This window comes from Siphateles boraxobius, unplaced genomic scaffold (genome assembly GCF_051911475.1).
Source record: "Siphateles boraxobius isolate OS27281-9 unplaced genomic scaffold, OSU_SipBor_1 35, whole genome shotgun sequence".
NCBI classification, from domain to species: domain Eukaryota; kingdom Metazoa; phylum Chordata; class Actinopteri; order Cypriniformes; family Leuciscidae; genus Siphateles; species Siphateles boraxobius.
The window spans coordinates 12,793,710-12,809,300 of NW_027508975.1; the positions used below are offsets into that span (position 1 = coordinate 12,793,710).

General features: G+C 38.7%; 2 protein-coding genes across 3 annotated transcripts; one reads left to right on the forward strand and one right to left on the reverse strand.

Moving 5' to 3' along the window:
- Positions 1 to 396: 396 nt before the first annotated feature.
- LOC143702509 (uncharacterized) lies at positions 397 to 8,780 on the forward strand. 2 transcript variants are annotated; one of them, XM_077196440.1, is made up of 5 exons: positions 397 to 692; positions 1,353 to 1,578; positions 2,396 to 2,587; positions 4,697 to 4,888; positions 5,930 to 8,780. In XM_077196440.1, the coding sequence occupies exons 2-5, from the start codon at positions 1,369 to 1,371 to the stop codon at positions 6,947 to 6,949; spliced, it is 1,614 nt and encodes a 537-aa protein (XP_077052555.1). In that variant the 5' UTR covers positions 397 to 692; positions 1,353 to 1,368; the 3' UTR covers positions 6,950 to 8,780. The 2 variants fall into 2 exon arrangements, with proteins under 2 accessions (XP_077052555.1, XP_077052556.1); XM_077196441.1 differs by lacking the exon at positions 4,697 to 4,888 and having other exon boundaries at positions 399 to 692.
- Positions 8,781 to 10,215: 1,435 nt separating this feature from the next.
- On the reverse strand, positions 10,216 to 15,528 carry nelfe (negative elongation factor complex member E). Its single transcript, XM_077196447.1, has 11 exons — positions 15,449 to 15,528; positions 15,200 to 15,284; positions 14,575 to 14,644; positions 14,347 to 14,492; positions 14,190 to 14,264; positions 13,541 to 13,578; positions 13,178 to 13,443; positions 12,870 to 13,014; positions 12,098 to 12,152; positions 10,613 to 10,715; positions 10,216 to 10,515 (listed from the first exon to the last, which is right to left on the reverse strand). The coding sequence occupies exons 2-11, from the start codon at positions 15,272 to 15,274 to the stop codon at positions 10,442 to 10,444; spliced, it is 1,047 nt and encodes a 348-aa protein (XP_077052562.1). The 5' UTR covers positions 15,275 to 15,284; positions 15,449 to 15,528; the 3' UTR covers positions 10,216 to 10,441.
- Between the last annotated feature and the right edge of the window lie 63 nt (positions 15,529 to 15,591).

Genomic DNA, 15,591 nt, shown 5'->3' on the forward strand with positions numbered 1-15,591 from the left:
TTTGACATTTTCCTGTTTTATATTCACTTTAATAATATATGTCTATTTGCAAATATCTCTTTTTTTTCCACCCTTCAAGGTCCACCCTGAATTCATAGCGCCTCCATGTGGTTACCAATTGTATGCAAGTTATTACCACGTAAAACAAAGATTAAAGGCCTTTTGACACTAAGCTCACAGTTAGGAAAAAGCTTGCTGTTTTTTAAGTTAAAAATACAAAGGATACAAGTTGTCGAACCAATTACATATGCATAAAATATAAACGACAATGTTTTTTAAGCTCATGCACGTTGTAAACAAACAGGCGTTTGGCTCTTGAACACAGCCGCCATATTAATCGTTGCGTCGCCAAGATCGTTTATGTTGTCTACGTGGGCTTTTATTTTGAAATCGTCTTTAGGGTTCGAAATTTCCTGTTTAGTTTTCTGACTTCATTCCAGTCTGCGAATTTTAGCTGTTAAAATTTTTAGCTGTGTTTAAAACACACGGAGCAAAATAAAAAATATATAGTAGGTATGACCGAACTTAGACACATAAAAACAACAGATTTTTGTAAACGAGTTCACAGAGAGTGTTTTTAGTTTGATGTTTTCGCTATTCCAGTGATGTGGATGAAGCTGGATTGATCAGCAGACACCATAAATGTGTTTGTGTTCTGTATTATTGATTTATTCTCACTAAATCACTGTCAAGTAAGTTCATGTTATTTATCAGATTAGTTTGTCGCGTAGTGAAGACTGTGTTAGGCAGTCTGTCTGAACAAAAGACGATACACAGTGTGAGCTACTTTACATCAATGTAATAAACATGCAATAACAATGATCAATTGTCCTGCTGCTTTGTTCTAAATATGAATGAATGACGTTATGAGAATGGACATATTGTTTCTGATGCGTATTTTTATGTTAAATTACATATTTACTTGTATAACGTTAGTAACTTAACTTCAGTGTCACAAAAAATAACGGTTAAACTTTATTTTAAGGTGACGTAGTTAATTTACACTGTACTTAAGTTACTCAAATAAGTACTGAGTGATATTAATTAACAACATGTACTTAACGTTACTATAGAGTGACGTCTAATGTTTGGTTTAGGGTTAGTGACTGTTAATAATATAGTAAGAACATGTAGTAACGTGTAACTACGTCACCTTAAAATAAAGTGTTACCAAAATAACATAATTATTCAGAAAGCTTTTTACTGTTTGATGGAAATCCCTTAGTTAATTTATTAGCAGTAACAGGATACCGTGATAATTCATTTATAAGTGTGGATATTTGTTTTGTTTGTATTGATATAAAATACTCCATATCAAGTAAATGTGTCTGTTTTTTTTTTTTTTCCTTTAGCTTCCTGTAGAACAACATGAATGTGGATGTGGTGAGTTTCCGTTTGCCCGGGCATGGAGACAACACCCTGAGTAACATGAACTCCCTGCGGGCACAGCAGCACTTCTGTGACATCACCATCGTGGCGGGAGGCAGGCGCATGTTCAGGGGTCATAAGGTCGTGCTGGCTGCTTGCTCTGCATTTCTCAGGGACCAGTTTCTCCTGAACCCCTCATCAGAGCTACAGGTGAACTGAACAGCTTCTCATACGATACGAATTACTAAGTTAGAGGGTCATTCGAGGCGAACCATTTGATCTTTCTTCTGTATCATCAGTGTTGCTTTGGTCCATTTGACTTTTAATGTAGTGGATCTAATAAATTACCAGTTAGCGTACAATTATTTTGATGCCATTCTTTCCATCCACCTGTCCAAGGACACTTCTCATTTCTAAATATAAAATGTTCTTTACTTATTAAACTTATTTCAATACCTTTTCGTTCTGATTTAGGTGTAATAGCTGCTTTATTGATAGATTGGCTGGGTTAAGCTAAAATGTATTTTTTTGATTTGGCTCAGGTGCTATCAAAACATAACTGCATCAAAACACAGCAAAATTGGCTTAATCAATGGCATGTCTTTGGGCTAGGGTAGTGTCAGGAAACATGTTTGAAATCCATCTATATTTATGCAATTCTGTTTGCCATTGCAAGTAATGCAGATTTTATACACCTTTAAAGTTGGCATGAAATGAAAATACACCCTATCTATTTTATAAATGCACTCGATTTTCCAAGGAAACAACAGACTTCTTACTGGTGATGTATGCCGAAATTTTTCAAACATTTAGTCTAATTAAACCCATCCCTTTCTTGCAATCAACTGCAAGCTCACATTTAGATCTGCCTCCATTCGTACAACTAACAATAAATAGAACCAGGTCCCTGCCTTACATTTTTTTCCATTCCGTTTGGATGTATATAGATCACTATATGGAAGAAAAGATCTGTCGCTACTACCGCTCCTTTACAATTATATCAACTAATGCTCTCTCTGTTCAGCAGGTGTCGATGTTGCACAGCTCAACGGTAGTATGTGAACTCCTCCAGTCCTGTTACACAGGGATGCTGCAGTTCAGTGCCAGAGAAATTGTGAACTACCTGACTGCAGCCAGCTACCTGCAGATGGAGCATGTGGTGGAGAAATGCAGAGGAGCCCTGAGCCAGTACATGCAGCCCCGGAGCCGCAGCCCAATTGTGAGTATTCCAAACTCAAACACTATTACAGACCTTGTTTCTTCTTAATGAAATAGTTCATCCAGAAATAAAAATCCTGTCTTGGAGGAGACAATCTTTTCTGTACATTTACATAGATACTTTTATGCAAAGCAACTTACAATAGAGGAACATAAGCAATTAGTCACAGAGCCAACAATATTTAAAGTATACAATCCCAGGTTTATTAGCAAGCTCGATTAGGAAACAAGATAGAGCAGGGGAGAAATGCAGAGAAGATAATAAAACTAAGATAATTTTTGTGTGTGTAAGGCCCCGTTTAGACCTTGTATTAAGAAGCGTTTTCATCAATCCGATCACAAGTGGATGACTCTAAATACAGGTGTAAATGGGGTCTAAAAAGTTTTGATCTTGTCTACTTTTGACCACTTCCAGTGGTAGTCCAAAATGCATTCGACCGGATTGCTATCGTGGTGTAGATGGTCATTGTGTCGTATGTGCTCCACAAAAGACTTTTGTGCCTACTTTCTGCCTACTGACCTAACATTATGGGAAGCTCGCTAGCCATACGGGATTTAAACTTTGTCGGCTGTAGTTTGGTTTGAAGATGAAAAACGTACTATGCACTTTCAGAGCAGAAACAGAAGCTGCTGCCCTCCGTATTTTTTTCAGTCGTCTTCTTTCGCGTTCATATGTAAATTGCTGCAGCTTATTTTGTCCATTAGATCGAAAGATAAAATACCCATCCCCTCGAACAAATCAGAACAGAAGTGTTCGAAATTGGACAAAACAGGTGTAAATGGAAATCTATCTCCCTCGTCCACTTGTGATCTGATCGACCAAATCACATCATAATATCAGGTGTAAACATGGCCTAAGTGCATTGGTTAAAGTTTGTGAAGTGGTTAAATGCTTGTAGAAGAGGTGTCTTCAGCTGTTTCTTGAAAGTTGTGAGGTTCTCAGTGCCTCGGGTAGAGGTTTGCAGCTCATTCCACCAGAGGATCAGAGAGAGGGAAGGTTTTGGAGAGTGACTTTGTGCCTTGATGTCAGGAAACAAGAAGTCGCCACTCATTCAGTGACAGTATGTGGCGTGTGGGAGCACACACTTGCAAGTGTGAATTGAGGTAGGTTGTTCCAGTGGCAGTCCTGAAAGCCAGCACCAAAACCTTAAATTTGATTCTGGCCACAACTGGGAGCCAGTGCAGTGAGATCAGGAGGGGTATGACGTGGGTCCTCTTTGGCTGATTGAAGACCAGACGTTTTGTCACATTCTGGATCATCAGCTGAGGCGCTCTACGCTCTAACAGACAAAATGCTTCTCAAAATCTTTGAAAAAGACTAGGTAAAAGGGGTTCATACGAATAGGTACAAAATATCCTATGACAACTTACAGTGCTGAATTTCTTTGAGAAAAAAACACAATGCCGCAGACAAAGGCGACAGGTAAATGCTATCTATCGCTGTTTTCTATGTTTGTGTAGTTAGTTCGTGGAGGAAGTATATGTTGTAAACTGCGTGTTTACACAGCTTTTTAAATAATGGCAGGTTGTGGCTATTCGCTAAGGGCTATTGTGCTGGGTAGGAGCTAAAAAATCGTTCCCAGTTCCTGCTCTGCGAACACACCAAAAAAACGAATCCTTACGCCAATATTATAGGAACTATAATACTCATCCGGTGCAAAAGCCTCAACTGCTCAACTGCAAAATCTTCATCTACTGTCTGCAGTAGTTCTTCAGTAGAAAACTGAAACCATACAACTGAATAAACACAATAAACAATAAAACTGAAATGACCACTTTAATACTTTTTGTTTTTGTTGGAGCTTGACGGCCCATGGTGATTGTTTGATTCAATAAAAAAAAAGGCAACTGCTAAAGATGTTTGGAATGACATGAGGGAATGACATGAGGGAATGACATGAGAATAAATGATAACAGAATTGGAATGACACGAGGGTCGACATGAGAGTAAATGATAACAGATTTTTTTTATTTTTGGCTGAACTATCTATATAAAAACTTATTGTAATGCAAAAACATAGTGCAACATTGCAATTATTTCTCACTCCCTCCCTCCATTTCCACTTTGTTCTTGTTCATTCATTGTCTATTACTCTTATGATCTATTTAGACTGTGAAATCAGAAGACCCTCAGTCTATGCCAGTGATTGTCAGTGGAAGTACCCATTCACTGGGATCTATTTCATCTCCTTCTGATACTGCATCGCTGCATCCGCACAGTTCAGGAAAGGAGCTCCAGGCTGCTGATGCTGAACTATCCAACATCCCTCTCAAAGATGACAGTGATTTGACCATACACCATGTAAATATCTGTTGGATTTGATTCAGAAGCTAATTGATTAAATCAAATGCATGTGTTTGCATTTTAGGATTTTAAGATGTAGATTTGATGTCGTCTTAATCTCAAAGGAAAATACAGAGGGACCGTTCACACTGACAGCCCTATTACTAGAATTTGTCAAGTATTGGTATTGGTGGTTGTAGTAGTCGTCCCTGTTGATGGATAGTCGAATATGAAACATGTTTCTATGATTTTGTCCCTGAAAAATGGCAGGCAGTGATGTCCATGAAAATTTTTGAGCAAACTTTTTTTTTGGAATTCTTCAGAATTTTTAATTAATAGCAAAAAAGGAGCAGGATCTGGATGAGTTACGTTGGTGGTGTGTTTAAACTCACGGTTATGGTAAGGGGCGTGACATTTTCATAACACGCTCTAAGCGGTTATCTAATCAAAACACACTAGTCCAGCCAACCAATCAGGGCACATTGTGCTTTTCTTATGGAGGGGCTTCTTAGAGATGGGAACTAAACATAGCATTACTGATAGACTTGGAAGAGAGGTACTGAAATAACGTAAAATATGTGAAAAATAATGTTTTTTGAACATTTAAGCATAAAAACTAGTAGACCCCAAAAAACAAAACCAAGACTTTAAGGGAATATTATGTCCCCTTTAAATAGAGACAATATTAAAACCACATATTGCTAGAGTTTTGAGAAATGAAAGGATCTTTCATTTGTATAATGGCCTTCTGGAAAACTTATTGGCTAAATAAAAACCACATTAGAATTATTGCAATGTTCCTTAATTTTATATCACCAGCAAAATAAATGTTCACAATAAAGCCCAGCCATATGTGGTAGACACACAACTGCTCAGTTGCATATATTTGCATAAAGACTCATAGCAACGCATCAAATTGCTAAAATGAATTACTTTTATTTGCTACATTGCTGCATATTGCTGTCAGTTTGAACCTCCCTAATCAAGATCAGGTCTTATTTTGGCAGCTTGCTCATTTGCGTCTAAAAAGTTCAACTAATTATGTCTTCACCATGACAGATTAGAGGATCAGATGGATCTGTCCACTTCGAGGGAGAGGACGGGCATGAAAGTGACATCTTTCAGGTGCACATCAATGATGAACATCAAGACCCAGAGAAGTCCCCCGGTGCTGGTGAGGAAGACAGAGAAGCTGTTGTTGTATTAGACGACCACTGTCAGCTGGACACAGGCATAGATGAGCCCAATATGGAGGGACGAGCCAAAGGTAACGGCCTCCGAGGGCCGGGCCGCATGTGGAAACGACGCAACGGAGAGCACAGGGGAGGCAGAGGAAGAGGCTTTAAACACAGAAAGCGGTACACCTTCAAGGACCGCAAGCTCTTGGGTAACTACCAGGAAGCTTGGCGCTTTCCAACCCCAGATGAGATTATGGGTAGTTTTGGAGCGGACTTTGGGGCCAATTACCTGTCCAATCAACATCTTGCCGACGGTAGCCTCCGTGTTGACTACAGGGCTGGAGAGGGACAAGGAGAAGAGATCGGCTCTGATGGAGCTCCTGCACACTTTGGTGTAGAAGCTTCCAGCGGGGAAGAAGCAATGGGAGTCGGGGCGCCTTCAAATGAGCGTGGAGCTGCTGACGAGTCCGTGGCAGTGGTGGGATCCACTTCTTGCGTAACAGGACCAGTAGTGTGTGAGCATTGCGGATTAGCGTTTTCCACAACACAGGATTTAGCCATGCATTCCCTGTCGACACACAGGCTATATGTGTGTCCATGCTGTGGGAAGCACTTCAGCCACTCCAGTAACCTCAACCGCCACATGATTGTCCATCGCGGCTCTTCAAAGCTCCACTGCTGCCCCCTGTGCAACAAGACCTTTACTCAGAAGTCAACACTGTGCGACCACATGAACCTGCACAGCGGGGAGCGCCCGCACGTGTGCGCATACTGCCACGTCAGCTTTGCCCACAAGCCTGCTCTACGCCGCCACCTGAAGGAGCAACACGGAAGGACCACAGCCCAAAACTACCTGGAGATGCAGCGAAACAATGAGAGCAGTGTTGGGGGAGGAGTTTAGATCACATTTTATCATCGTAGTGTGGGTTGTTACAATGAAATCAAAATTAACCTTGTTTTTTTTTTTCTTAATACTCGTTTGTAGGCTTATTGTGCATAATTTATCAGTGCACATTAGAAAAAAATGTTTGTCTACGTAATCAATATATAATAACTTTATGGTTGCTTCAAAATGTTTTCGAATTGTCATTGTGCAGTCCAAACACTGCCAAAGCATTAGCTCTTTAGCCTGGAGAAACTGAATGATAGTGCCCTTGTTAAGACCAATTGACACTGCACTGACATACACTGACCAAGGGCAACAGACACTTCTCTGGGTTTTGCCGTTATTGGCATTGGTCGGAACTTGTTTTTGCATGTTCAATTGGCATTTGTCGGGTAGCAGAATGTCTGAGAAGGGACGTACTGTCATCTGGGGATTGCCTGTGTTGGTCGCCGTCTGTCAGTGCAGTGTGAATTGGCCTTTATGTTCACTTATAGGGACAGTTTACCCAAAAATGAAATTCTACAATTTCCTTATTTCAGGCGTCTCCAACCTTATTTCATTTGAGAGCTACTTTTTAAAAATTAAAGTGACTGAGAGCTACTCATGTTACTTAATACTTAAATCTCTGAAAGAATGCATCATATCTCTCAAATTAACAATAATCCATGAAAATAGTTTTTTTTTTTTTTTTTCTTAGCTTGAACGCTGTCTCTACTCATCCCGATATAAACAAGCCATATGAGCGTGATGATGCTGATTGAGACTTCAATGTCCCGATAAGGTTTTATTCTTTTATATTGTAATTACATTTATTCATTTAGCTGACGCTTTTATCCAAAGCGACTTACAATTGCTATATATGTCAGAGGTCGCACGCCTCTGGAGCAACTAGGGGTTAAGTGTCTTGCTAAGGGACACATTGGTGTCTCACAGTGGATTCGAACCCGGGTCTCTCACACCAAAGGCATGTGTCTTATCCATTGCGCCATCACCCACCCCATTATTACATCTGCAAATACTTAGTCAAATTCTTGCATTGGAGGGGGTGGGACACTATTAGCTCAGTCTGATTGGATGAAAAGGACTATGTCTTGGCGAGCTACCTTAAAGGGGTAGTTCACCCAAAAATTAAAATTCTGTCATCATTTACTCATCCTCAAGTTTTAACCAAACCGTTGATGGGCCCCACTGACTTCCATAGTATGGAGGAAAAAAATACTATGAGTCAACGGGGCCCATAAACTGTTTGTTTACCCCATTTTTTTCAAAATATCTTCTTTTGTGTTATGCAGAAGAAACAAATTCATACAGGTTTGGAACAGAATTTGGACAGAATTTTCATTTTTGGGTGAACTATCCCTTTAAATCAGGCCCTGAGTGACATATTGGAGACCCCTGCCTTATGTAGTTCTAAACCTCAATGACTTTTGTCTGTGAACCATAGGAGATATTTTAAAAAGTGTCCTGGTGTTTTTTTTTAATTTGTCAAAACATTTCAAATCAATGAGGTCCAATATTGTTTGAACCTCAACACTCTTGTCTTTTGTAATATTGACAGAATTTCCATTTTTGGGTGAACTATCCGTTTATACCACATAATACTAGTTTTCTGTTTCTCTTTATGGGTTAAAGGTCACTTACTACAAGTGAACAGACAATAATGGACACTAGGGAAGGTCTAGCATATCTATTGCTTGTAAGAGTGAAAAACATGTTCAATACAAACAAAATGTTAATGAATTAGTACTGTGCGTGATAAGGGAAGTAAGAAAATGTGTAGTGCAGTTTTAGTGTCTGTATGTCGCCAATTCCATGAAAGCCTTATTAAAAAGCTTTTGTTCCAACAGTTTTCTCCTTTGCTTTGAATTAATTTTACATTGCCCATCACCTTAAGGCGAAGTGCCTAATTTCATTATTTACTCACCCTCATTACATTACAAACATCTATGACTTTCATCTGCGGAATACAAAAACCAAACAGCTTTGGTCAACATTGTCTCCTATTGAATGGAGAAGAAAAAAAAGAAGATATTTCTCAAAATACCTAATGTGCCACAGAATAAAATTAGTCATACAGGTTTGGAATGACTTGAGGGTCAGTACATGATAACAGAATATTCTTTCTTTTCTTTTTTTTAAGTTTTCCAGTATATCCAGTCACCACCATTGGTTTCCTCTCTTTTCTAGAGGTTGCTGTCCAACATTTGAACGCTACATTCCAGTTCACAACCTGCTCTTCCTATCTGGGTTTTTCCAACAATCTCTTGATACTTCAGCCTTGAAACCACCTGCTTCACAATCTCTTCCGCTTTCAAAGCATGCCCAGGTTCTGATGCAAGCTTGGCCACCCCTTACTGAATGATCTGATGATTTCTGTAGCTCCAGATGTGACTTCTCCTGTTTGTTTCCCAAAGTGATAACAGCTGTTATACATTTCTTCTAGATAGTGCTACGTCTGCAAAGCAACTGCGAAGCCAAGCAACTTTCTGCTATAATCATTAGCCTTGCTATCCATCTTTGTCACTGCAACCGTCTTAACCTCCTCATACATCTTTGGCAACCACATCGGGCGATGGTACAATGTGAATCAATGATCTATCTAATGCAGACATCTTTCAGCTGCTTCAACACCAACCCTGCCATGTGTTTATCCAAATAATCTACTGTTTAGGCTCTCTCTAAGCTTCAATTATCCTGGGATACTGTTCCCCTCCACATTGAATGATATCCGGTCATTCCTCACTCCTTTATGAATAGAAAGGCTATGTTTTTGTCAGTTTGTGTATGCAGCTGTCTAAAAAAATACTTGTAACACCATTCATGTAGCTACATAACACTGGCAATCTCACCATATCTTGTCACAATTGAGATCATCTCAAACATTCCCGTAAACAGGATGGGAGAGATGAAACAACCCATTGCTATTCCCTTTTCCAGTTCCTGCCAACTAGTTGTGAAATGCTAAACAGGGTTTATATAACAGTGCATGCATCTGTATTTGTATTGTTTTCCTTTAGGCAAAACCAGAGCACTGCAATGTCTGAACCAGAGCTCATTTCATCAATAGCATCTAATGTTGTGGGGAAGAGCTTGTTCCACACAGCAGAGGACTGCAGTAAATCGGTTATTATTCATATACACAACTATCCATACAAAGCACAGATATACGCTTGATGTCACCTGAAAAAACTGAAAAGAAGCTTATTTCTGCCTGTTAAACTATTTCACTGAGGTAATGATTTGTTAGTTTGTCCAGATTGTAAAGTGTCGCCCCACACGTAGACTGTTTGATTGATTTATTGAACACAACAACATAAACCATAACTGAGCTAAATGTCCAGAGACACTGAGCAGTAAACACGCTCAAACATCATAATAATTACTTAAGAAAATTACATTAAAGTAAGATTTACTTTATCACTTCTGTGAAAAACTAAATGTCTGCTTGAAGTAGACAATCTGATGCTGGACCTCTTTAGAAATTTAGCATGTGCTAAACAACTGTTTTCAAAGGAAATCTTCGTTGTAGACGACCTGGCTCCGTTTGTCTCTGTACGAGCCCTTGGCACTGTTCTGCACAGCTGTGAAGGATGGAGATAGAAAAAGAGAAATGGGTTAGTCAAGTGTGCAACACTCAGTCTACTTGACAGATTTTTCCTGTGAAATGTCCTTATTTACCAAGAGAGGCCCAGACAGATTTCCCTGTGGCGGCATCAAGCATGGGCTGTTTCCTGGCAATGCTGACTTTGATGTTGACGTCACCCACAGTAGTGCCATTCAGCTGAGAGGCAGAAAAAGTGGAAAAAGGGTTTCAGTGAATAAATAAAGAGGTGTTAAATCCTATAACGCCTTTAAAGGAGTCAAAACACAGAAAACAGGATTTTCCTTGTGCATTTGTAATACAGGAGTGTTTATGTACAATGTAGACAAGCTTGAATTTACACAATATAAAGCTCCACGGTCCACACCAGACTATTTATGGACGCTAAGGCATAAAAAAAAAAGTTTGGTTCCGGTTGGTTGTCAGTTGAGGTCATGGGTCGGTAGGGACTTTTTTTGTCCAGTGGCAGCAAGGGATAGAATGGAAATTATTCATTTAATTTTTTTGTTTTTATTTACAGTAGCGATGGAAAAGCTACTCTATTTTTTCATAACATAGCCTACCTATACATGTACTCTACCACCTTGTGTGTCCCAGCATGTTACACACACACAAACGCTGATTTTAAATGTGTGCGCGGGGGCAAACGGGACGTCAGACGTCTCGTGAGTTCAGTGTTGGAAAGATCAGTTGTTTTAACCATTCATTAAAACGAATCGGTTCAAATGAGTCATTAGTTCGCGAATTGGACGTGTCATTATCGGACGTATGCGCGTTGTGTGATTACCGGGGCTCTCTCTATCTCAGCTCGTTCAGTTCATGCGCCCTGTCACAAGCGCAGCAGTGCATTTACATGACAACAACGATGTGTGAACGCCCGTGGCTGCCTCCTTTGTTCGCATTGCTGGAGGACAACAGGCTATACAAATACGGTGCTGTACAAAAACATAAATTATAGTTCGCCTCAAAGTTTTTTTTTTGTGTATTTATATAATTTGTATTATTTCTTCCCCAAGCTCATAAAAAAAATTGGGTCGCACATAAATCGACAGGGTCGGTCGGAAACCGGAACCAAACAATTTTTTTTCCTTATGCCTAAGCTGCAAAACTTGACAATTAGAGCTTGACTCCATAAAAATAGTAGGCGAGTGCTCACAAGTAGTATCACTTGTGTGGTCGGCTTCGAATGTACCAGAACTATTCAAATTCATTTTCGGTAATTGAAATAAAGCTGAAATAGAAGTTGATATACAAAAATGATTAAAAATGAAATAAAACAAATAAAACCTAAATAGAAATGTAAAATAAATTATTTAAATATAAGGACACAAAATATTTTTCTGCTATGGCCTTGTAAACGTCAAGTATAGAATCAAGTATGGTTTTCCAAAACAAGTATGGATTACGACTAGTCCTTATTGACCACATGCAAAGTGATCGACTACATGTAACTGAGGTTATTTACATATGTAAGTGTTAAAAAAACATTTGCATTGTAAATATAAAAATATGATGCTACAATAGTGTAGAAAGTGGCCCCATAAAGTGAATGGACCACTGACCTCTGCCACCGCCTGGTCTGCTGATTCCATCTTCTCAAAGGTCACAAAGGCACAACTGGGGGGGGGGGATATATATATTATGTTTACCCAGACATGTTTTAGACAAACTACTGTTCAAAAGTTTGGAGTTAGTAAGATTTTTTTGTAAAGAAATTATACTTTTGGCAAGGATTCAATAAATTGATCAAAAGTGTCAGCAAAGACATTTATGAGGGTACAAAAGCTTTCTATTTGTCACAAAAATCCTGAAAAAAATGTATCACTGTTTTCACAAAAATAATTAATAGGCACAGCTGTTTTCAACATTGATAATAATAAAACTGTTTCTTGAGCAGTAAATCAGCATATTTGAATAATTTCTGAAGAATCATTTGACTGAAGACAGTAATGATGCTGAAAATTCAGCTTTGCCATCACAGAAATAAATTAAATTTTACTATATATTCAAAAAGAAAACAGTTCTTTTAAATTGTAATAATATTTTACAATATTGCTGTTTTTACTGTATTTTTAAATGCAGCATTATATTTAAAAAAAACATCTTACTGACCCCAAACTTTTGGATGGTAGTGTTCTTGTATATCCCTGGAAATAAATCTACCATTACAAAAGATAAGACTTATAATTAAAACTTTCCCAGTGATGTCTAAAATTACAAAATATACTAGATCCCGGCTCAATTTATTCCTGTTTCAACCAAATCAACCCTATAAGCTTTTCTATAGACAATCAAGGATCAGGCAATCAAAAAAGGATCAGAAAACAATCGTACTTGCGTGGTGAGTCCATTGAAAGGTCGATGATGTTGCCATGCTGAGCAAAGGCTGAACGCAAACTGTCTTCCACTAAACCTGTGCCGTATACATACACTGTGTTTCCTTTGCGCACCCCTCTGCGCTCTGGATATGAGTCTGACCCTGAACAACATTACAGAAGATAATTAGACTTACAGATTTTCAACAGAACAAAGCTTATTATCATTAAGTATTACAAAACGCATATCCATGAAATATGAATAAAATTGCAATACAACAATATGAATTATTTTAAATCAAGTTATTGTTGCACAGATTCACTTACGTCTGTAGGGTCCGTCCCGCTCACGGTCTCGTTCTCTGTCCCTGTCTCGATCTTTGTCCCTGTCTCTGTCCCTTTCTCTATCCCGGCTCCTGTCTCGTTCACTATCCCGTTCTCTCTCCCGGCCTCTTTCACGGTCCCTCTCTCTGTCCCGGTCTCTGTCTCTGTCTCGATCTTTCTCCCAGTCCACCTCTCTTTCCCGATCCCGCTCAGGATCTCGAATCAACATCCCTCCCTCATCATCACGAGATCGATCTCCAGGAACAAAACTGTGGGACAGAAAAAAAAAACAGTCTAATATTCGACTGCAATACTGTTTTTCTATGACGTTTATATTATTCTTTACACTGGGTCTGACAGTCTCACCTCTCATACAGGGATTTCCTGTGGGCTCGTTTAGCAGACTACAGCGAGAAGAAACAACATTATGTAAAGTCAAGTTTACGGACACAAAAAAAGTCACTGTTTAGATTTAAATAGGCAAATTCTTAAGAGTCTATAATTGGATCATTACTGCAGTGATTATTACGTTTGAAGCATGTTATATGTTTGGCAACAGTTCTTCTAACCCTTACTGATGAAATGTGTAGCTTTTCATTTCTTAAACAACCATGTATGAAGACACATTATGACCATATTCCAGGAAGACAATGTCAAGATTCATAAGGCTCAAATTGTGAAAGAATGGTTAGGAGGGAGCTTGAAGACTCATTTTCACACATGAATTGGCACCTCTGAGTCCAGACCCTAAATTCATTGAAGGTCGTACTGGAGGAGACTTTACAGAGTGCACTGTCAATACAATTCTTGTGGAAATAACATCCCAACATTTATTTCCATCAATTAGAGTTAGAACAACTGTTGCCACCACTTTATAAAAGCTGTAAGCCACATAAGGAAGTGCGATACGGTCATTTTACCACAGATAAAGGGGCTCTGCTTGATGCTGTGGCTAATAAATCACTGAAATGTACAGCTGTGAGTAGATCATTTCTACAGTGTAAAACAACATTACATCAGGAGGCTCTTCATCTGTAGAGACGCTCCTTTGAAATGGCAGGAATGCTGGGACAGGACCTTTCTCTGGATCCTGGGAAACAAATAAACTCCATAAATAGCAATGAACGACAAATAAAAAAATAAAAAAGGTTAAAAAAAAAACAGTCTCTTACTTTAAGTTTACCCTCAAGTGTTCTGGAGCGCTTGAAGCCTGAGTTCTTGTTCTCTGATTTGATGGCACTGATGGCTCCAGACTTGATCAGCATTTTCGCTTGCTCTGTTGCTGTCGCTGTGTCCACCACTGGCTGATCTGACAAAGCTTAACAGAGCCAGCGAGAGAGAGATCATATGTAGAGCACAGATTTCATCTGGAAATTTCAGAGATCCACAGATTTACTTACTGCGCTTCAGTCCTGTCTGACTCGTCTGATTGGTGGAGCTCTGTTTCTTCAGAGCCATTAGGGCCTTTTTCTACATAAAGTGAAATGAAGGCAGACAATACAAGTGTAAAATGGATAGTCCCGCCACATAAGAAAAATAATCCAATATTTTATGATGCGTAAAATCATAGAATTCAAAAGTATGAACTTTCTTTTTCACATGACTGTATATACAGAGTAGTCAACATTTGAATTGGATCAAAAAAGTTAATCAAAGTTGTCCTAAGACAAGACCGGATATTGTTCAAAAAAATCATGTATAACTTTGATGAAAGGTTTTGATCCACTTCAGATGTTGACTACTGTATTGACTACTGCATATACGTACATGTATAATTTAAACAACATTCAATTAACTGACTTGAGCTGAAAATTGACATTATTGTCTTCTGCAGAGCTGCTTTACAGCTGAAATTGTTTCATGACTGATACATTTAGCAACATTAACGAAACACTGTTGTTGTTTTTTTACAGTGAATCTGCTTTGAAACAGTTTGTATTGTCTAAAGCGCTATTAATGGTACACAAACCAAATTTTTGGTTAAAGAAAATTCGTATATTGAGAAGAGTAACCATAGTTTTTCACCTTTTTCTTTAATTTTGCATATTTCTTCTGCAATGCTTCCTCCTCTTCAGTCAGTGAGCTGGGAAATATTGCCATTTCGATGGATCTCAAGAGAGAAAAACAACAGTAATATGTTACAACAGATGTCTTTTCCAGTCAATGAATGCATCACCTTAACACGTTATCGATGTTTGCGTTACATTAGGCTTTTAACAGTTTTCATTACAAAAATGTAAATTGCATAAAAGAGGCTACTTTATATTTAATTACCGTGAAATCGAAGAATGTGTTTATAATAATGAACGTCTGCAGTATTCCTTTTTCGGCGCGCAAATGTGACGTCATCTACTATCTTCCGAGGTTCCAGTAAAAACAAAACAAAAATGTCCATAACTATTTTTAATTTTACCCAT

Coding starts and splice junctions, on each gene's coding strand:
- LOC143702509 (XM_077196440.1), top strand. CDS start 1,369: ATGAATGTGGATGTGGTGAGTTTCCGTTTGCCCGGGCATGGAGACAAC. Junction 1,579..2,395: donor ACCCCTCATCAGAGCTACAG/GTGAACTGAACA, acceptor TCTGTTCAGCAG/GTGTCGATGTTGCACAGCTC. Junction 2,588..4,696: donor CCCGGAGCCGCAGCCCAATT/GTGAGTATTCCA, acceptor TGATCTATTTAG/ACTGTGAAATCAGAAGACCC.
- nelfe (XM_077196447.1), bottom strand. CDS start 15,274: ATGGCAATATTTCCCAGCTCACTGACTGAAGAGGAGGAAGCATTGCAG. Junction 14,493..14,574: donor TCAGACAGGACTGAAGCGCA/GTAAGTAAATCT, acceptor GGCTCTGTTAAG/CTTTGTCAGATCAGCCAGTG. Junction 10,716..12,097: donor CAGACCAGGCGGTGGCAGAG/GTCAGTGGTCCA, acceptor TCTGCCTCTCAG/CTGAATGGCACTACTGTGGG.